The sequence below is a fragment of the Manacus candei genome, unplaced genomic scaffold, assembly GCF_025592945.1.
Source record: "Manacus candei isolate 608988 ecotype Guabito, Panama unplaced genomic scaffold, ASM2559294v1 h1tg000166l, whole genome shotgun sequence".
NCBI lineage: Eukaryota > Metazoa > Chordata > Aves > Passeriformes > Pipridae > Manacus > Manacus candei.
In genome coordinates, this window is record NW_026138214.1 from 383588 (window position 1) to 405811 (window position 22224).

At 54.1% G+C, this 22224-nt stretch overlaps 1 protein-coding gene across 1 annotated transcript; it reads left to right on the forward strand.

Annotated features, from left to right (window-relative positions):
- Positions 1-1424: 1424 nt before the first annotated feature.
- Positions 1425-15986, forward strand: MEX3A (mex-3 RNA binding family member A). Its single transcript, XM_051773124.1, has 2 exons — positions 1425-1937; positions 12784-15986. The coding sequence occupies exons 1-2, from the start codon at positions 1469-1471 to the stop codon at positions 13887-13889; spliced, it is 1575 nt and encodes a 524-aa protein (XP_051629084.1). The 5' UTR covers positions 1425-1468; the 3' UTR covers positions 13890-15986.
- Positions 15987-22224: the final 6238 nt, after the last annotated feature.

Sequence of the window (22224 nt, forward strand, 5' to 3'; positions counted from 1 at the left end):
GATGGGGGTTCTCCCTTCTCCTTGTTTTCCGTGATTCCTAGACCTGATGGACAGGCAGTATCGGCCCTCAAATGCTTGTGGTTTTGGTTGGGGGTCTTCCCCCACTTCAGGAGCGTTCACTCCTTCAGGACCTGCCCCATCACGGCCAGATCCCTCACCCCACCCTTCACCCCCCCAACCCTGCCGTCACTGCCAACCCGTGCCCAAGCGGTACCACCCCGAGGTGTCCCTGCTGAGCCACCGCACCTCCCAGGCGTCCCTGCTATCCCAGTGGCTCTCTGGATGGATCCCAACCCTGGGCACCTTCGCAGCATGCTCCTGAGTGGGCAGTGGCAGGTCCCCACACAAAGCCTCCTTGATGGGGTGCAGGTCTCCACACAGCCCCCTCCTTCACCCATTACCCCTCCATGCTGGGGGGCACATGGTGGGTCCTCACACAGATCCCTTCCTCCTGTGACCCCTCCGTCCCGAGGGTGTGCACAGTGAGTATCCACACAGTCACTCACAGTGGGTCCCCATGCAGCCCCTCCACCCACATCTCAGCGGGTCCCCACGCAGCCCCCTCCACCCATTTGCTGCATGGTGGGCCCCCAAGGAGCCCCCTACACCCGTGTTGCAATGGGTCCCCACGCATTTGGCCAGCAAGTCCCCACACAGACCCCTGCACCCGTTCATTGCATGGCTGGTCCCCCCACCCCCCCTTCAGCCATGTCATGGCATGTCCCTCCACTGGTGACACGGTCGGTCCCCCTGCAGCAGCTCCTACACCCGGGACACGGTGTGTGCCCCTGCAACCCCTCCACCCACTGCACAGTGTGCCTCTCTGCAGCCCCCCACCCGTGTCCCAGCCGGTCCCCCACATCCTACTCCACTCGTGTCACTGTGGGTCCCAAACATCCCCCCCACCGTGCCGGTCGCCCCGCCGCCCCCCTCCCCGTGTCACCGTGGGTCCCCACATCCCCCTCCCGGTGTCACGGCGAGTGTTCCCCCCCCATATCCACTCCCCCTGCGCCCGCCGCCGCCCCGGTCCCCGCCGCCCCCGTCCCACCGCCCGGTCCCCGGCGCCGCCGCCGCGGGCGGGGGTGTGCCACGGCCGGACTACATCCCCCATCAGCCCGCGGGCCGGGCCGCTCCCGCAGCGCCCAGCCGCCTTCAAACAAAAGAGTTTCCCCCCGCGGGGCCGCGCTCCGCTCCGCGCCCCCCGCACCCCCCGGCGGCGGCGGCCGGGGGCGGGGGCGGCGGCGGGGGGACCCCGCGGTGGAGGCGGCGGGCGCGGGGCTCGGGTTACACGGGAAAGGGGCTTGGCCAGGCGGGGGGCGGGGGGCGGAGGGTCCTTTTCTCTCTCTCGTTCTCTCCCTCTGCCTTTTTTTTTTCCCTTCTCCCTCCCGAGCTCTTTGTGTCCCCCCCCCTCCCCTCCTCTCGCCCCCCCCCCCTCAGCCCCCAGCCCCCTCCCAAGCCTTTGTTAGCCATGCCTAGCCTGGTAGTCCCAGGGATAATGGAAAGGAACGGGGGTTTCGGCGATTTAGGCTGTTTCGGTGGGAGCGGCAAAGACAGAGCGCTGCTGGAGGATGACCGGGCGCTGCAGCTCGCCCTGGACCAGCTCTGTCTGCTGGGGCTAGGCGAGCCTTCCTCCTCCTCCTCCTCCTCGGCCGTGGTGCTCGTGGAGGACAGCAACAACAACAACAATAACCCGCCGCCGCCGCCGCCGCAGCAGCCCCCGCCGCCGCCGCCGCCGCCGCAGCAGCCGCCGCCGCCGCCGCCGCCGCCGCCCCCGGCGGCCCCGAAGGGCTCGGCGGCGCCCAGCGCCGGGGCGGCGGAGCCCAAGTTGTGCGCGCTCTACAAGGAGGCCGAGCTGCGGCTCAAGAGCAGCTCCAACACCACCGAGTGCGTCCCGGTGCCCAGCTCCGAGCACGTGGCCGAGATCGTGGGACGGCAAGGTGAGCGCCGGGACCCCGGTACCCCCGATCCCCCACCACGGTCCTCCCGGTCGCCGGTCCCGGGACACTCCCCCCGCGGCCGGGGGGCCCCACCGCCGCCCCCGCCGCTCCCTCCCGCCCATTGTTCGTGGCCGGGGCCGCTCGGCCCCGCCGGGGACAAAGCCCTGGAGCTCCCGAGCTGCGGGCGGGTGGCTGCGCTCCCGGCACGGGGGTTTTTGGGAAGGGTGGGACGGGAAGTCTGTGAGAATGCTGCGGGGGCTTGTCCGGCTGCCGGCACCGGAGCCCCGCGCGCCGCTCCCGGTTCTGCCAAAGAGCCGATCCCGGCCGCGCTCTCCTTAAAAAAAGATAAAACCTGGGAATAAGGCGGGGGGAGGGCGGGGGGAGCGGGCTGAGCCCGGCCCCGCGCCCCGGAGCCCCCCTTTGTTGGCTGGGCGGAGGGGGTGTGGTGGTGCCGGGCTCGGTCCGAGCGGCCGATAAAGCGGGTGGGAGCCGAGCTCCTCCCGCCGCTCGTGGGAGCGGGGGGACCCTGGAGCGGGACCCGCCGTCCCGCGTGGGCCCCCCGCAGCCGCTGCCCGCGCGCCGCCACAGTGATGCTTTTGTTCTCCTCACGGCTCCGTTCGGAGCGAGGTGGAATGGAGGAGGGCTTTACAAAAAAAAAAAAATAAAAAATATATATCTATCTCCATACCACACCCACTCTTAAGTCACCCCTCGCCCACCCCCACCGCTCCCGGGTGTGCGGTGCGGGGCCCCGCGCTGCCCGTGGGCACTGCGGGAGCCGGGGCACGGTGCTGCCGAGAGAAGTTTTGTGTCGCTACAGAGGAAAAAAAATAATAATAGTGCGGCTAAGTGTCGGGGTTTTTTTTCTTTCTTTCTCTGCACAAGTAACTTGTCGCTCTGGAAGTGCGACGGGCAGAGCCTACGGCTCCACGGGCAGATGCTCCCTCGTGGGTTGGGATTGCAGACATCCGAGCAGGGGTTCGTGATGGGACCCGGCGTGTGATGACCTCCCCCCGTGCTCTCAGAAGGGCTGAGGTGGGCGAGGAGAAGCCACAGGGAGAGGGACATAAATGGCTCCGGGCTGGGCATCATGATGCTGGGGTGTGTGGTGGGAACAATGGGCCCTGCGGAGGCTACTGACCCGCAGAGCAAGGGTCCGGTCCCCATGCCGGGATGGAGAGTGGGCAGGAGTCCGTGGGGTGCTGACCTCCCCAAAACTTGGGGCATCTGCAGCCGAGGGAACAGCTCTTGCTCTGACGTCCACCATGCTGGGATGGGGGCCCCTCACCAGGGAGTTGGGGAGACGACTGGAGCAGGGTGAAGGTCTGGCCAAGGAGATCCCGCTGGCCCTGATCCTGATCCTCCCCGTGATGCCTTTACACCGCCAGGAGTGGAGCACGGGCCGACACAGCGGGCTCAGCACCGACTCCACACTGGCGGGTGTGAGGCTGTGGAGAATCAGGCCCCCTTTGTTTAATAAAGTTGGGAAAGAGAGAGGATTCAGCAGGCGGAACTGAGGGGAAACGTGCAGGGGCTGTTTTCTTCCAGGGTCTCGCTACTGCCCCAGACTCCCGAGAAGGGGGTGTGTTCCGATGTGTTCAGAATGCAGCATGTGCCTGCTGTGGCCAGAGTGATGGAGAGGAACGTGCAGACCTGGATTTTTTCCACCATTTTTAGCATGTGTGAGGGTTTTCCCACATCTGGGAAACCGTGAAATGTCAGTTTGCTGGAGCCCTGGGGATGTGGCCGCGGCTGCGCTCCATCCGCCGGTGGGGCAGACGGTGCAGGCTGTGCCCCATCATGGAAGCAGGTGGGATGGATCCTGTGCTGGGAGAAGCCAGGATTCCTTCGGCACAGACCCCGCAGCCGTGGCTCTTTACTCCAGCAGAGATTGTGGCCCACACTTGTTTCTAAAGGCCTGTAGGAACATCTCCAATGTCTCCTGTGTCTTGTTTTTGAGTGGAAGGCCAGATTACGAGGGTCTGGACTTGGATGCGGGGCTCCCAGGGGACTGAATCGTGCAATCTCATGAATGCCTGACCAGGAATCCCAGAAACTGCAGATTGTCACCCTTTGGTAGTACTGCTCATGTGGTTGATGGTTTTCTAGGAAAATAAGTGGTTTATGGGTACCTGTGAATGGGGTGATGAACATCTTGCAAAAAGTAATAATGAAATAAAAATTATTTCAGGGCTTTACTTGATGACAGGGTTTTCTCTAACTTACTATTTTCTGATCTGAAGAAACACACTGTTCCTTTTGATTATTTTAAAATAATATTTACCATATATGAAGATGTTTCTCATGGGCAGGTGTGGATATGAGAGGCCTGGATCTGGCCATGGGGGCCCAGGTGCCCACGCCTGACCATGGGAATTCCACCTGCCATCAGGCCACCCCTCATTTTGCTGAACGAGTGTAAAGGCACTTGAACATAAATAAGACTCAAGCCCCATATATTTTTATTGGACTGTCTCTAAGGGTGGTTTGTGAACAGGTTTAACTGTGGCAGAGGGGGTGGCTCCACCTGGAGTGAGAGATGCTGCAGGAGCTCAACCTGAGCTTGGCAGCTCCTGCTTTCCCCGGGAACTGTGAACGTGGCCTTGCGGAGCCAATCGCCTGCTGGAAACCTCGCTCGGGTTTGTGCTGGGGCTGGTTTGTGCGCTGAATTTGAGCAGCACATCTCCAGCAGCGCGGCCGCGAGCCGGCTGGCATGAAGGGCTGACTGGCATGAGATGGTGGTTCCTGGAAAGGGGGACTTGGTGGGAACTGGACAGACAGGCACCAAGAACTGCTCCTTCACCTGATGCCCCAGGGTTCGTGGCAGAGAGCTGGGCGGCTGGTGGGATGTGCCAAGGACTGCTTCGCAAACTGAAGGAGAGGAAACTGAGAAAGGAAGGATGAGGGGATGAAGTCATAAGAATCCTTTTGACTGGTGCCTATGAACACTGCCCCTGGCCAGGGTTGCCAGTGACACCCCTTTCTCTGGCAGGAGGTGGAGCCATAACCTCCATTGCCTGCCCTCCTGTTGCTGCAAGGGTGAGGGGCAGGGGCATCTCCGCCTGGGTCGTGGCTCTTGCAGGTCATCCCTCCTTCCCTTGGTGGGTGAGAACTCCAGCTGTGCTGAGTTGGGTGACTGATCCTCCCAGCATGTGCCATGGCAGGGACAGCGCTCCCTGGTTCTGGAGCCACTCAGGGCCTGTGTGGCACGTTGGGGTGCTTGATGGCTCTTGCATTTCTCCTGCCAACTCTTGTTGTGGAGGTCTTGCCTGCAACAGCCTGTGCAGGACTGCATGGATTCTCACAGCTGTGTGGATGAATTTGCCAGGGTGTAAAGACAAAGCACTGGAAGGGTTTACAGGTGGTTTTTGAGAAGATGATGGGATACTAAGGGAGTTGTGGAGGAGAAGTTTCTTGCAACCCAAGGGTGTGGGTTTAGATAGGAGAGACGCTAAGGGAGCAGAGAGTGTCTTAAGGGCATCGCGTCTCGGTCGTGTGTGCTGTGAGCTTAGAAAGCGGCAGAAATCCTCAGCCACTGCAATGATCTGGGTTCTTCCCTAGAAGTCACCTGAGATGGGTGTAAATCAGCCAAATCAAGCTTGATATTCAACTTTTCTGCCCACTCCCATGGACAAACTAGGCTGCTGGTGGTGGAGTCAGGGAAGAGGCTGCAGGGCACATTTAAGGCCAGATGTTGTGGTTAGGGAGACATGGTGCTGGTTCTTTGTGTATCTGGTGTGCGCAGGTGTTGGGAGCACGTGTGGTGTAGGTTTGACTTCCTGCTGCGCCTGCTCCCAGCAAGGACCTTCCCTCTAAGGATTTTTGGTCCCTTTAAGGGTTTTTGGTCTCATCACAGTGGTAGCATCCATTGTCACCTGTACCCAGAGACACCCTTGGATGCAGCATCTCCCAGCCTACTTCAACCAGCTTGTTGTCACCAGGAATGAGATTATGTGAGAGAGGAGCCTAGCATAAATTGCTCTTTCTTGGCAAGGTGAAGTCAAATAACAAGAGGCCTCACTAACCCTAGGTGATTGGGCTCTTTGTGTAGCTCCAAACATGCTTCAACGCTTTCAGCATTTAAAAATAATCCAAGGAAGCCTTTTCCATTGAGGAAGTCTGATGATTGCAGCTCCCCCACCCACCCTGTGGAGGTGGATGAATGTACAGCATCCGAGGAGCAGCAAGTGGGGCAGATCCTCTTGTCTCCTTGCTTCACAGAAATCTTGGAGCTAAAGCCACTCGGTCTGGTGCAGCCTGAAGCCAACCTCCATACGCTGCTCTGGCAGCTTGGGATGAGCCTTAAAGGGAGAGAGAAATTGCAGTTGGTGCTGGGTTGTTATAAAGTGTTAATGAGAATCGGTCTGAATTTACACCAGGGAAAAGTGCGGAACGAGATCGACTTTGTGCGGTTTGAACTGGAGGTGGGAGGAGAAAATGGGTCTGGGAGAGAGACAAAGGGAATTTTCTAGGGAGACACACACACACGGTCCTCTGTGCATCGGATCGGGCGGCTGGATGCCGCGCTGACCGAGTGAACCGCGCTGCAGCGCAGCCGCCCGGAATCTAGGGCAGTGGGAAAAGCGTGCTGGCGTTGGGTGGGGGCCCCCGCCTTTGTCTGGCAGCCCCCTCCCCGCATCCCCCCCCCCGTCGCTCGCCTTGCCCCGCTTCCCCTGCGCTCCGGCCGGCTCCGGCTCCAGCTCCGACCCCGAGCGTGTGCCACGGGGCCGTGGCGGGATTGCGGGGGGCCACAGGCACACCCACTCCATGCGATGCATCGCATCGCTGTTGGGGCCGAGGGCTTCCAGTTCCCAACTTTCCACTGCCGCACAACAAGGCAGTGATTGTCTGTGGCATCGGGGCTGTTGCTTTGGGGTGTTTTGGGGGGAAGATGTTTTTCCTTTTTTTTTTTTTTCCATAAACAACTTTCATCGCGACATGAAAAAACGTAAAATCTCCACACTGGTACGAGGCGGTCGCTGGTTTTCCTGGCATGGTGTATTGGGTGGGTTTTTTTTCCCTTCTTGTAAACATAACTTGCATCATCAGGACAATAAACCCTCAATGCGAAGGGATTTAGTTGGTTGGTTGTGGTCCTTTTGTGTGTGTTTGTGTTTTTTGACACCACTTTCATCAGGTTTTCAATGCAGCAAAACCTTACCCCACAGACCGTCAGGAGGGTTTATTTGTGAGGTTCTTTGTGTGCTTGTCTTTTAACATGGCTTTCATCTTAACAGGGAAAAGAACGCCCCACCTTACCTGAGGTAGCTGAAGGTTGTTTATTTTATGGTCCTCTTTAATTTTCTGACTACAACAGAAAAAAAGACCCAAGTTCTAATTTGCCCTTAGACTCTCTTACACCCCACTGGCACTGTCAGAATAACCTGAGTGGGGTATTTACAGGTGTAATTTGTACCTGTGCAGTGTAACAGTGCCTTGGGATAAATGAGAAGAGGGCTAACAACCTTTTGTCTGTAGGGATTATTTTCTATCTGATGAAAACAAGAAATAACAGGGCCTGGAGTGATTGGGGGGGGTGTTTCAAAATAAAACCACAAAAAAATCAATGAAACAGAAAGACTCACCTCGAGGCTGGCTCCGGAGCTGTTTGCTGTAGCTGGTACAGCGCCTCTGAGGCTTTCAGGTGGAGCTCATGCTCCTGAGAGTCAACTGGCCTGTGCTGGAGGCACCAGTTGGTGCCAGGTGAGAGCCTCTAGACTGCATCAGTAGCAGAACGTACTTGTTCAGGATCTGGCCTTCTGGCAGCACTGAGGAGAAGGTTGTCAGCAGGTTTAACTCTGAATTTACACCAAAGTGAAATATCCAATGGATCTACACCATGGGCATGGCTGCACATGCCATTGCACTGTCCTGCTGGCGCTGTCACCATGTGTGGTGTGGTGGGCACGTCCATCCCGTGCACTGCTCCGGTGTTTTCCTGCTACTGGGAGCGTTGGTGTGAACCCCAGTGAGGTCCCATGGAAACACGTTGGTTTTGGGCTGCTCAGAGAGAGAACATTTGGGAGGGGCTCATGCCAAGGAAACAGATCTGGTGCATCCGGCACCCTCGCTGCCCTCGAGCACAACCGCCTTACTGGAGAGGTGCAGCAAGCTCCTGGAGCCCTCTCCGGTAGTTTTGATGGATTTGTTGCCCTGATGCAGGGCTAAGCAGAGAGGAGGAGGTGGCTGTGCATCCAAATCTCCCCCTGATCCCCGCCCCCCATCTTGGCAATGTCTAGACTCAATTTATTTATATGTTTTCAGCCAGAGCTGGCTGTTCTGCGGATTAATTCCAGTTAGCTGACTGGTCTGGGCACCAGAGGCTCGCCAGTCCTCCAGGGTTTGGTCCTGTGTGGGAATGTTTGTGGTGTGCTCAGGTAATTTGCAAAAACATTTACTTTGAGTCAATTGGCAATCAGTGAAATTAAAGAGAAAAAGGGGTGTGGAGAGGAACTGAGCTTACAACCTCCTTTGTAAAATGCTTTGGAATCCACATTATTGGCAAAAACCAGGATAATAGAAGGTAGGTCGTGGAAACTCAATGAGAAAGGGTTTAATTCCCTATTTAATATAAAAATCTAAGTGGCAGGAGCGTGCCAGGGATCGACGCGCTGGTGTGTGCGCACTGCTGTAATGAGGAGAGCATACACAAAGTTACGTGTTAGTACAGCTTCGACGGGTCCTTCACTCCCCTTAGTTTCACATTTTGACATCACCTGCTAAACAATTCCCTCCCTCAACCTCCCTCTCCTTTGAATTACCCACCAAGTAAAGTGCTTTGTTGCATGGTGTTTTCAAATTTCAGTTACACACAAAGAAAGTGTTAAAAAAACCACCCCCATACAGGACAAATTTCATTTGGAATGAGCACATTGGGCTGTGCTGCTCATCCAACTGGGGTGTCACGGGCCACATCCTGATCTGGCTCCATCAGAAACAGGGCGATCTCAAAGGAGCATCAGCCTCTGTTTAGTGTGCAAAGCAGGGTCAGAGGGTTGGGGCTGAGGTGAGCCAGGAGCCTTGGCACAAAGGCGTTAAATCAGGTTTAAGCACAGCCTGGTTTTAGCTGATGTAAACCAGCACAGCACTCCTGGAAGTTGTGGAGTTCTTTGGATTTGGGCTGCTGATGGCTTGGCCATTGTCTGCACCAGTTTGGAGCTGCTGGAGGTCTGGGCCGCTGAACCCACTGGGCTGCTGGGCTTGCCAGAGTTGGTCTAATTTCCTGCGGGGTAATTTTCTCCCATTTTTAAGCACAGGATCCCCATCTGTCTGTCTCCACAAAGCTGGCTTTCCTGTCTGCAGGCCTGCATGGAGACCCTCCCTCCTCCCCCCCTTCCCACACAGCCGACTGCACCACGCGTCCTTTTGTCCGTTCCAGATCCTCCCTCCCCTCCCTCTTGCCGTGCTCTCTCCTTGCCCATCTTCCTTCTGCTGTTTTGGGGTGTCTCTGCTTTGCTTCCACACCTCTTATTCTCCTCCTCCCTTGGAGGGATCAGGGTATGCCTCTCCCTCAATTTCTGTCACCTTTCCTCCATCCCTAACTCCCTCCCACCCCTCCAGCTCATGTACCACACTTACATTTGCTCTTATTCATGTGTATTCCTTGCCACTGTTCCCTTCCATCTGTCCCCAGCATGGAGCCCCCATCCTTTGTCACCGCTCTGCCTGCCTGACCCTCCGTGTCGCCTCTGTGATTGTTTCCTGTCGTGCCGGGCTCAGATCCCTCTCCCCCACACGCCGTCATTGTCCCGCAGCTCAGAACAACGCGGAGCCCAAGCCCAGCCCTGCCACATGCCTGCCTGAGGTCCTTCTGCTCAGGAGAGTGAGCCTTGCGCTCCAGAGGCAGGGCGCGGGTCACCACGGAATTCGGCAGAGCTGCTTCACCCTGGGGTGATGCATGGGAGGCGTTTGCAGCTCGATGCTTGCCGTGAACACCCCCCTGTCTTTCCATGTGACGCTTCGGTGATATCCCTGGGGAAATGGTGGCATCTCGGTTAATCTTCCTAAGATGGAATCTCCATCTTTGGAGCGAGCGGCACAGTAGCAGGGCAGGGAAATGTCTACCAGGGGTGGGTCAGGAGGAGCCCACCCTGCCCAGGGCCTGCTAGAGGGCACAGGTGACCCCTCAGAGTTTTATCCCACCCTCCTTGGGATGAACCTTTGTTCTGGATTTTGTCTGCGTGGATTTATCCTACAGTCGAGTCGTGCCTGGCTCCATGAGGTCCTGTCCTTTGGGTTTCCTGGGTGCTAATAACACACCATGGGGTGACCATCAGTCCACATGGGCCATTTGGAAACTTTACGCAACAAAGCATCTCAAACCTACCTCAGGGTGCAAACTGGGGAGTAACCTGTGAGCTACGCTTGATTTGGCAAGGGGTGGATTTGGTTTGGATTTGAGGGTTTGCCCAGCTCTTTCTCTGTGTCAGATCTGGCATTTCCATTCCCCAGGAACATGGAATTCATGGCTCAGAGATGGGTTTAGCGCAGCAGCACTGTGATGTGGAGTGTTAGAGGAAGTTTTGTGGGATCCCAAGGCAGGAGGCAGCTATTCTCCCCACTCCACAAATGGGGGAGTGAGGCTCTGGGAGCTGAAGTAGCTCTGAGGAGTTAAAAGTCGTGCTGTGAGTCGATAGCGGAGTCCGGATTTGCCGGCACGTGTCCCGCGGCGCTGCCAAGACCCTCGGATGGGCGATGGGGTTCACAGCTGCACCGGGAGGGCTCTGTGCGTGCCGATGTCTGCAGTTCGCCGGGGCTGTGCCCGGCGCCCACGCGGTGCTGGTGTGGGCACAGCCGGCTGGGCTGAGCGCGCTCCGTGCTGGGGCACCGCTGGTTGCAGCGTCTGCAGCGTCTGCGAGCACGGGGAGTTCCTGTCAGCTGTAGTGGCACGAGGCTGTTTCCATCGCCACAGGTGCCCGAGTTCGATCCTTGCCAACCACACGGAGTGGTGGGATAGCTGCGTTCCGGTGAGCACCCTGGTGTCACCAGCCCATGTCTCACGAGGCGAGCTGTGGATAAGTGGCAGCACTGAGTGGCAGCCCTTGAACTCCCAGCTGGGGAGGTGCTGTTATTTACTAGGATCTGTATAAATAATGATGTTCCAGCCCGCGAGCTGAGAAATCTGCATCTTGTGGTTGCAGAGGCATTGTTTGCAGGTCGTTGTGTGTTAAAGTGTGATGTCAGTGGAGCGCAGTTGGGGAAAACCTGCTGGTCTCAGATGGTCAGAGAGGACAAGAGATGGGCTCTTCAGGGGAGAGAAGGTGGGGTGGGAGTAGCTGGGGGATCTCACAGAGGTCCCAATGCTACGTCCTCATCCTCTGGTTCCATGAGCCTGAGTCAGACACCCAAATCCTTGGGAAACCAGGGCAAAGTGCTCACCTTGCTCCATCTGCGCTGGTGAAGATGCAGCGCCCTGGAGAATCACGGATTTTAATTTTTTCTTGGAGATCTGAGCTTAGAGCAAACCTCCTGCAGAGGAACCCCTATTTTGCACAGGAATTTGGAGTCAGGCTTTGGAAATGCCTTGGGCACTTGAATGAGGTTTTGGAGAGAGGGGTTTGAGGGGCAGGACAGCAGCAAGGAAACATCCAGGAGTAGTTTAGAGAACTGTGCCACATCTGTAAAAATATTTCGTTGCTTGATGGCATCCCGGTGTTGTCTCAGAACCTGGAGTCACACAGCTGACTTGAGACACTCCAAAATACCATTTGGAAGCCAAAACACACTGGAAAGTCTTTTGCCCTTTCTGGGAAGGCAGAAGACTGTTTTCTGAACTGTGAGGAGCTGGGGAATGGGCTTGGTGAGCTCTTGGAGCTGGGAGAAGGGGCTCAGTGGGCCCTAGCAGCAAGAGAATGGACTCGGTGGGCTCTGGGAGATGGGGAATGGGCTTGCTGGTCTCCAGGAGGTGGATACTGGTACACGAAAGCACAGGCTTGGCCAGTGATCTCAGAAGAGGGCCTGAGTGCCTAGAGCAGGGATCTGTGCACAGCCTGCTGTGGGGCTCATAGGAGGGCAGCCCTGCCCCATTTCTTGCTGTTTTGACCCCGAAGCAAATCCTGGTGTCCTGCTACCCCCAGCCATCTAGTACTGCCAGTGTTTGGGGTCCTGTCATATTTGAGGTGGGGTGGCCAAATTGCTGCATCTCTTGCTACTCCCCTCCAAACTTGGCCCCCTGAAATTCACCGGATTCACCCCAAAACCTCCTCAGTAGTTCAGATGTCCCCATGGAGGGCTCTGCTCTCTGGAGTCATGGCTGGTGACTCCCTCCATGAGCTGGCACAGGGTGGCCCAGGGGCACCACATCTACCGCCCAGGCTGTGGGATTAGTGTCCCCCTGCTCTCTCCTGTCACCTCTGGCTGCCCTACACTTCAGCCCTGTCCCCAGAGCCCCAGGTGGCCATCTTCTCTGAGGGGCCATCTGAGGGCTCTGGGGACAGGCCTCTTCATGGAGACTGTTGGCCCCTGCGGGTGGCTTGGATCCATCCCCCTGTGACTCATTGGTGTTGGGGTGTATGGAAGGGAGATCTCAGGGGATGATCTCTGAGGGGAGGCAGTTGAGGTGGGATCGTGTGATGCAGGGCAGCGCACAAAATGGTGACTCCCATTTTGGGGGATGAGGGAGTGTGGCGCTCCTGAGGGAGGGACTCTCTGGGCATGGTGAGGGTGGACCTCCCTCTGGCAGCATGTCCCTGTCAGGGTTAAGGGGAAAGGGTCTTTCCCTCGTTCCTGGGCAGCAGCTGCCATGTGGCACAGGAGATCGTGGCTGCTCAGCCCAGTGTCCTGCAGAGCAGGGAAGGCGGTGGGATGGCCTCGCTAACTGCCGTGCCTTCTTCTCTCTCTTCCCAAGGCTGCAAGATCAAAGCCCTGCGGGCGAAGACCAACACCTACATCAAGACCCCGGTGCGGGGCGAGGAGCCAGTCTTCATGGTGACGGGGCGGCGGGAGGATGTGGCCATGGCCCGACGGGAGATCATCTCTGCGGCCGAGCACTTCTCCATGATCAGGGCCTCCCGCAACAAGGCAGGCACCACCTTCGGCAGTGCGCCCACCCTGCCGGGGCAGGTCACCATCCGGGTGCGTGTGCCCTACCGCGTGGTGGGGCTGGTGGTGGGCCCCAAGGGAGCCACCATCAAGCGGATCCAGCAGCAGACCAACACCTATATCATCACGCCCAGCCGGGACCGGGATCCCGTTTTCGAGATCACTGGTGCGCCAGGCAACGTGGAGCGCGCCCGGGAGGAGATCGAGACCCACATTGCGGTGAGGACGGGCAAGATCCTGGAGTACAACAACGAGAACGACTTCCTCTCTAGCAGCCCTGACTCTGGCATGGAGAACCGCTACTCGGAGGCCTGGCGGGTCCACACGCCAGCGCCGGGCTGCAAGCCCCTCTCCACCTTCCGGCAGAACAGCCTGGGCTGCATCGGCGACTGCTCCGTTGACCCTGTCTACGAGACCCCCCGGCTGAACGACCAAAATGACTTCAATTACGGTTACCTCTTCCCCAACTACGGCGTGAACAAGCAGGATCTGTACTACGGGGTGCCGGAGTCGGGGGCCCCGATGTGGGCTGGCCAGGAGAACACCAACCCTGTCTCGGTGCTCTTCTCGAAGCAGCAGCGCTCCAGCAGCACTGGCACCATCCACCCCAACTCCCACCGCTCCCCGTCCTCCTCCATCCCAGAGCCCAGCCTCTCTGGGCTGCCCAGGAGGTCACAGGGGGAGCCGCTCCAGGGGTTTTCCAAGCTGGGAACGCCGGCCGCTGCCCGGACATCCGTTGCCAGCAGCCGCGAGTGCATGGTGTGCTTCGAAAGCGAGGTCACAGCTGCGCTGGTGCCGTGCGGCCACAACCTCTTCTGCATGGAGTGTGCCGTGAGGATCTGCGAGAGGACTGATCCGGAGTGCCCGGTTTGCCACGCAGCAGCCACTCAGGCCATTAGAATATTTTCCTAAAGAGACAGAGCAGGGCACTGGGGGTGGGGGGTAGGAAGGGAGCGTGGGGGGGGGTCCACGAAAGAAAAATGCTGATGATAATAATAATAATAATAATGATAATAATAATAATAATAATGACATCTGAAGAACAAACAAATGAATGAAAGAATAAATTAATTTAAAGAAGAAGAAGAAGAAAAAGAAAGAAATTATTTTACAAGCAATGTATGTTATTTTTTAAAAAAGAATAAGTGAATAATAAAATTAAAATGAATAGCAAAGCCAGAAATTTTGAAGGGCGAACAATGCTCCAGCCTGCAATGTCTTTTGTAAACCAAGTACTCTGAACGCACACTCGGATCTTGCAAGCAAAGCGGTTTAGTTCAGTTTTTTTTGGTGGTGAGATTGGGACTTCTCAGCGATGACCAAGCCAGGCCACCTGGATCGGCCAGGAAGGGAGCAGGGGCACGGGGAGGGCCCTGCCAGCCTTTCTCCAGCCACGTTCAACCTTTGTCTTGGCCTGAAGCCCCCACTCTCCTCCCCCCCAGGGATGTCAGCCCAACTGGGAACTCGGAAAGAAACAAACAGAAAGAAAGGAAAACGGATGATGGGGAGTTAGAAGAACAAGAAAGAAAACATCAACCTCTGGGAACCTGTTAGAATGAGGGCACAACTGTATTACCTCAAAGATTTAAACAAAAAAAATCAACAGCTAAAGAACTTTTATTGTTTTCCTTTTTTTAAAAAAAAAAAAACCAAACAAAAAACCACAAAAAAAAGAAAATGAAAAAAAGAAGGTGAAGAAATAAAAACGACGCCGGTGAAACTGAAGAAGGTTTGGAAGAACCTATTGGGATCACACCAGGCGACGAGCATTTATTTTGTTATTCTGAGCCACCGTGGAGTCTGGAACTTTGTTCTTTTTTCCTTATCCGAGCAGGGATTTGTTCATCAGCCGAATCAGGAGTCACTAACAGGGTATTTCCAAAGCAGTCCCGAGTTCCCAGCCATGGGGGGAGTGCATCGACTTCCATGTTTCCGTAGGTCACTCTTCATCCTTTTCTCCAAGTGATGCCAGCTGCAGCTACACGCACCATGCACACACACACACCCACACACACCACGTTGTGCTTTTCTTTTCTTAAAAAATATACCTATTGCACCAAAACCTAAGAGAGACGATCATGCAATACAGGCAATGAGCCCATATGAAACCAACATGCATCCCAACAGAGAGCAAAAAACCCCGAGTTTATAGAGATAATTTTGTTGTTGTTGTTTTTAAACTGGACCAAAACTTTTGTTACCCAAGCCAAGTGGGGGGAAAAAAAAACAAAAAAAGAAGAAAAAGTATTTCTTTATGGACCAAAACCTCTTCAGCTGTCCTTTTCCTGGATCTTCCTGAGGTTGGCCACTTTTATATATTATATTTTTTTCATAACGAAACAAAACAGAAAAAAAATTGCCTTGTTGAACATCCTTTAATCATTTCAAGACTCCTGATTTTGTTAAATGAGATACTTTAAACCATTGGGAAGTGGGAGAGGATGGGCTTCAGATCTGGCTCCTGTGCCAACGCACACAAGGTGTAGGCCAGCACCTTCACTCCGTCAGGTTTGTTCAGCCAGTCTGTGGATGCCAAAATGCTGTGATGGTAAAAGATGTGTTGGATTGACCTATCAAGTACCAGTACACCCAGCTATAAATATATGTGTATATATATATATAGGCACTTAACTAATCAAGCACCTATATATATATATATGTGTATATAAACCCATATATATATAATTTTTCTCCCACCACCACTACTTCCCCATTTCCTACCCCTCGACTTCTGCTCACAGATCCTGGACCCTGATTTAGAACTGAACCAACAAGTTTCACAACTTGGCAGAGACAGTTCTAACAGCAAAAAAAAAAAAAAAAAGAAAAAATCACAAAAAAAAAAATCATGAGATTTTTTTTTTTTTAAATCCCTTCAGTTTCAGGAGACTTTATTTTCATCGTAATAATGTTCCTGGGAACATCCCTTCTTCTGCTCAGTTTACTGTTGCTTGCTCCCGGTTGCTGCCTGAGCCCCCGGTAGGGTGGGCTGGGCCGGCCTCGGTCACCGGCTGCGGTCACTGGTCACCGGTCACCGGAGGGGCTGAGCTCGCCGCACCGGGGCAGGCAGCACCGGTGCTCTGCACTGATAAAGATCCACTTTCGATCTTCAGATACCAGTTGGAGGGTGTGAAATGATGATGGGATGATGGGATGCCTCCACCGTTTTGCGTCAATGGTGAAATATTCCGTAGAGGCAAGAGGTGGATGGAGATGTGGACAGTGTTCCCAGGCTATGGTGGATGCTGATGTTTTGGAAAAAAGTAAAGACAAAAGTAATAATACCGTGCTAACGGGACACTGTCGGGCAGAATTGGTACTCCTCCCCAGAGCTTTAAGAAATCCCCAGCCGCGCGTTTCTCCCGGCCCTGTGGTGTGCACAGCCGTTTGCACCAGGACTGGGTTGGAGTGCGAGCACTTCCCGGGCGAAGGCGCCGTGTTTTGGACCCGCCAGTGTGGGGGCTGTGGGGTGACGGAGGGCTGGGGTGCTCCGGACGAACTCCCAGAGCCCCCGTGGCCTGGCACCGTCCTGGGGCATGGCTGTGGCAGCCATCCATCCCCACGGCAGCGCGGCCTCGGCAAAGGCTTCGGAACCTCGGCCAGCACTGGCCATGTCCTTCCTAAAACTGGCCCAGTTCTTGTTCAAAATCTAGCTTTGGTTTGGTCCCAGTAAGAGAAGGGAAGGGAGAGGGTGACATTCCTGTTCTCTGGTAACCTCTCCCCTCCCCAGTGCCACCTCCTTCATTGTGTCCCATCCCCCCACCCCAGGGTTGTATTTTATCTGTTCATTGCGCAAAATTCTCCCGCTGATGTCGAGAGAGTGGTTGGGGCATGAGCCTGGGGGGCGGGGGGTACGGGGGGACCAACCACCCTTCAGAGGGGCGTTCGGAAATGTTCGTGTTGGTGCTGGAGGGGGCTGAGCTGGAAGCGGCAGCGGCCGCTGTGTTAGTGAGTGAGTAGTCGTTCTTGGCTGAGTGGAGTCTGTTCGTGGTAATGTGAGCAAGTTCTTGATCAATGTCTTTATTTGATGCCAGGTTGTGAAGAGGTGGGTGGGAACGGGGAGGGGGGAAGGAGACCCCGATGTTGGGGACCTGGGGTGGGGGGGAACCTGTTCTAGCACTGACCCTTGGGAGTGGGGAGGGGGGAAGGTATGGGGGGCTGTCCTCTGCTTCTTGTACCTCCTCTCTCACCTTAACAAGCGAAAACGATGTAAAAGCCTCCTGCATGCTGAAAAATGTTAGAGAAAAAAAAACAAAAAACCTTTCTTTAAAAAAAAAAAAAAGAAGGGAAAAAAAAAAGGAATCATGACCCAAACAAATGTCCAATGCTTGCTGATGGGAACCGGAGTGGGGCTGTCCAGGGGTCTGCCCCTCTCTGCAGACAAGGTTCCTACTCAAGTCTCCAAGTTGGCCTTTAATAAAATCTTCAGTTCCAATAACCTTTATATATATATATATATATACACACATATATATATACATATACATATATATTAAAAGAAAGCTTGATGTAGCAGTTCTAGTTTAAAATTAATAGAAGTATTTCGGCCCCTGTTTTATTTTGATTTCTCCCTGTCCCCTGCTTCCCCCTGTACCCCCCACCGACTCCATATTTTGATGTAGCAACTTTGGAAGAAAGAAAAAGCAGGCGCTGTAAACGCACCGAGAGCTACCTCTGCCTCGAGTGGGGCTACGGGGGGCTCGGGGGGCTCAGCCCACTCCCTGGCTCCACGGGGCACCCAGAGAGGGGCAGCCCGGGCCCTGCCTGTTGGCATCCATGGGGAGCCCGGTTGCGGGGCTTAAACAACAAATTTGCGTAATTTTTTTTTCTCTCTTTTTAAATATATGTATATATATAAAAATCTTAAAAAAAAAAAAATAAAAACAAAAAACAAGAAAAATGCCCATGACCTTAACTATTTGCTCTGACTTGTATCTTCCTTGATAGGTGACTAAAAATGGCTTGTTGGTCTAATTCACCAGCAATAACGACAACTAAAGACAGCCCCCTCCTCCTGCATCCGTCCCATCTCTGTGGCACCCACCAAGCAGGGTCCCTGCACTTCTCCCCTTCCCTCCCACCACTAGGATGCCTTTGGTGACCCCCCTCAACATCCCTCCTAGGCCTCTGGGGTAACCCCCTCAGGGTGCTGAGGTGATACAGAACACCCCACTTGCACCTGGGGTGGAGGGAGGCAGATGGGGCTGGGACCCAACACCCCAAGCTGCCCAGCTCTCCCTCCCTCTGGTTTAGGAGCAGCAAGACCCTTGTGGGAAGCCTGGTCCTTGAGACCCCCATCCTGCAAAATCCCTCAGAGGCTTTGTGTCCCACCAAAGCAAGGCCAGCTCCTGGGAGTGGTGAAGTGAAGCACAGGCACTCTCACTGGCAGGATGGTTTCCCCTCGGCCAGGCTGGGGACAGGGGTGTTCCCCGGGGTTTCCATGAACCTGTGGGGCTGATGGAGCCAAGGAGGGGACCCGGGTGACCCCCACTGTGCCCTGCCATGCTGGGTGAATGCCAGTGGTGGTGTTTTGCAAGGCAGCAACACGGCCTCCAAGGGCACAAGCGGTGGGACCGAGAGCAGGTCCTGGAAACCCGGAGGGGTGGGAGCAGAGCTGCGTTGGAAGGTGCTGAGCTGCTGGCAGGAGGCATCCAGGTCCAGGCAGGATCAGCCCCACAGGGGGGATGGAGTGACTCTGATGGGACCAGCACGGTTCCCCAGTTCAGCACCACTGGGATTTACACACGTGCTTTGCCAAACGCTGAAACTGAGGAGCGGGGGCTGGGGCTGTGCTGGATTTGGGGCTCGTCGTATGACCTTTCCTTGTGGACATGATTTCCTGGGCAGAGCCAAGCTGGCGCCAGGGCTGTGGGAGCAGGGGTTCCCCAGTCCTGGCATAGCAGGGAGATGTGACCCAGGGCCGTGGGATGCTCGGAGTGTCAGGGTGGTGCCATGTCCCCCAAAATTGCGTCCTCGGCCGGTGTTTGTGAGCTGCCACAGGGGGAACGGGGACTCCTGGAGAAGGGACGATGCAGGGGAGTGGGTGACAAAACATGACAAAGGGAAACGGAGGGATAAAGTAATATCATGCTGTGATGTCATCCTCATCGACATAAATTATATAGAGAATAGTGTGTATTATAATACATAACAAAAGGAAAAAAAAGAACCAAAATTGGATTTATATTTAATGAGGAGATACTATAAAAATATCTTGTCCTAGCTCCCATTTGCAAAAGTATTTTTCAGCTGGAGGGATATCTATTATTTTTTTCTCTTTTCTTTCTTTCTTAAAAAAATAATAATCTCCATACATACAACGGCTCAGACTGTTAATATTGTGAACCTCTAAAATCAAAATGCTCCAACCTGTTTTGTTTGGCGTTTGAAGGGTTTATTTTGATGCATTTCCTGGTGTTTTTTAAAGAGAGAGAGAGGAGGGAAAAAAAGACTAAGATTTTAAAATTAGAACATTTCTTTATAATTTAATATTCTATTTTAATAAATGCATTTATTACATGTAAATGTAGCAAGGAACTGGGCTAATAAAAATACTTTTTATTAGGTAATTTATTATAAGAAAAAAGGATATTTTATTTTATGATAAAGTGATCCTTAAAAGTTTAGAAGGTTTAGAATATATGTAGGTTAAAAAATACATTTGTATCCAGAGTATTGCTTAAAAAGTGTTTTTAATATATGTTTCCTTTTTCGTGTGTGCGTGTGTGTATGTAAAGGTGATAGTTATGGTGCAGATAGCCCTTTCCAGAAATAAGAAATTAACACAGTTGGATGTATTTAAACAAAAAAAAAAAAGAGAAAAAAAAAGTAATTAAAAACCAGAGAAGTAGAAGAGAAAAACCACTATGAACCCAAGCCTGTGCCCCCATCCTGTGGCTGCTCCGTCTGGGAATCCCTTTGGAATGGGTTAAGGTCTGGTTGGGCTTTGGCTCCGGGCTGGGTCAGGGTGGTGTCTGGGCAGCATTGCTCCGTGCTGGCCCGGGTGAGCCCAGGCCCTGCAGTGGCCGAGCACTTCCAGGGCACCCGTGGGTGTCCTGGGGTTCAACCTGACCCGACCCACCGCCTGAGCGGGCACTGAGGGACAGAGTTTGCTCCCTCTGTGGTTCCCTGGGACAGGGGCTTGGAGAACGCTAAGCCCTCAGACGGCAAAGCTGTGTTACCACCTCTCCACCCTCCTCCTCCTCGTTCCCAGCACTACCACCCCAGTCCCATCTCAGAGTGCCGGGCGAGTTTTGCCCTGGATCTGGTTCCAGAGAGCCCAGTGTAGTGAGAGGATTTAAGGTCCTTTCCACAGCCTTGCTGGGAGGGACTGATGGCCAGTTCCAGCACGGACCCCTGGCCAGAGGGCACTCACAGGGGGCTCTGCAGATCAGGGGGGTGGATGCTTTCTGTTGCCTCCCTTTAGACTTTGGCTCCATCTCTCCCTGCCCTGGGCAGGATGCAGGGACAGGAGGATTTGGTCCCAGCATTCAGGCCAGGTGTTATCTTGAGAACATCCGTGATCTTCCCTTTGTAGCTTGAGCCAGATCAGAGCTGTGGGCTTGTCCTGGTGCTCTGAGCAGCCAGAGGCTGAGCTTACACAGAGCTCCTGGCCAGTTCCATCCCATCCTAGGTAGGGACATGTCACCCCATGTGCTCCCTCAAGCCAGTGTGGGCACAGCTCCTGTAAGACATGGATCGTAGGGACAGCCAGAGCGAGGGGAGTGCTCCTGGCTGGGCTCTGGGATTGCTTTAATCCAGGATAGCACTTCAGCATGTGCTTGGCTCCAGCACATCCCGGAGCATTTCACGGGATCTTGGCCCAGGAGCTGCTTTACAGATGCATTGAGCAGCCATGACGTCCCCATGGGCTGGGTCACTCAACCTCCAAATCCAGCCCGTGTCCCTCTCCCTGTCCCAAAGTAGCAGGAAGACGGGGCGATGCTTCTGCTCTGTTGCCTTTCAAAGAAGCATTTTAAAATAAGATTTTTTTTTTCTGTTTGTTTGTTTGTTTTTAACCAAAAAGGAGAAGAAGAAAAAAAGTTTGTGTTGATGGGTATTAAAAAAAGTTAATAATAATAAACACTCAAATTTATTTCATATAATCCTAGAGTAAAGATTAAAAAAAAATTAACTAGTTCAAATAGTAGATGCTATCCATATTGTTTAATCTATAGTAGATCCAAGTGATCCCAGACAGAGCAGAATGTAAAATAAGCTTGTGAACATGATCATTGTTAACTTACTTCCCCAGGAATTCCATCTTTTTTTGGTCCTATTTTTCTGAAGCAAACAAATAAACAACCAAAAGCCTAAGAAAATAACAGCCACCGACTGGTACCTTCTGTCAATCAAAGTCCTGAAGCTATTTTTATAGAGGGGGAAAAAAAAAAGAAAAAAAAAGGGATCTAATAATATGTATTTTTTTAAAAAGATACGTTTGGGGGGTTATGTTGCTTTTTTAATAAAAATAGACAGATTTGGCTAGTCACAGAACAAATAAGGAAGTTTTAGGCCATTAATTTTTGCCTTATTCTGACTTCCAGCCTTGGGCTTGAAGTGGGAAATTGCAGAAAAATGTTAAAGTTGCTGTTACTTTCCTTGGACTGTTCTTGGTTTTTGAACTTCTCCAAGCACCAAAGGTGTGGGAGGGTCCCGAGACGGGCAGGTGGGACTGTCCTGAGTGGGAAGGCGAAGGAAAGGAAGATTGGGTGATCTCCCCTCTGTAAGGTGATGGACAGAGCTCGAAGGCAGCGAGGTGCCGTGCGGAGGCTCTGCCCTTGCACGGGGGCAGGGACAGGGCACTAGAGTTGGTTTGTTCCCTCTTTGTTTTCTTTCTTTTTTTGGTTCTCTCTCGCCCTGGTTGCGTTGCACCGGAAGATGCCATGAGCCTTGGGACGAGCTCCTGCTTGGCATCTGGCACCTCCCAGGAGGCCAGATTTGGTTTGTCGGGTGTTTCCTTACTCAGCCTCAAACCATCAGGTTCTAGCATTGGAGCTGCAGGTGAGATCTTTGCAAAAGTCCCTGCTGACCCAAGAGGTCCTTCCCACAGCTGTGCCGAGCCGTGGCATCCCTGATCTCACAGTTTTGCTTCCTGACAGCTGCCCCGACACTGTCCTGCTGATGGGAGGGGGACACTTGTGGCACACACCTGGTTTTTGGCTGCGAAAGCGAGGAGGAGGCTGAAGGTCACTCTTGACCGGCACAGCGTGTTGGGCTCTGGCCATATCCTGAGTCCCTGCCGTGC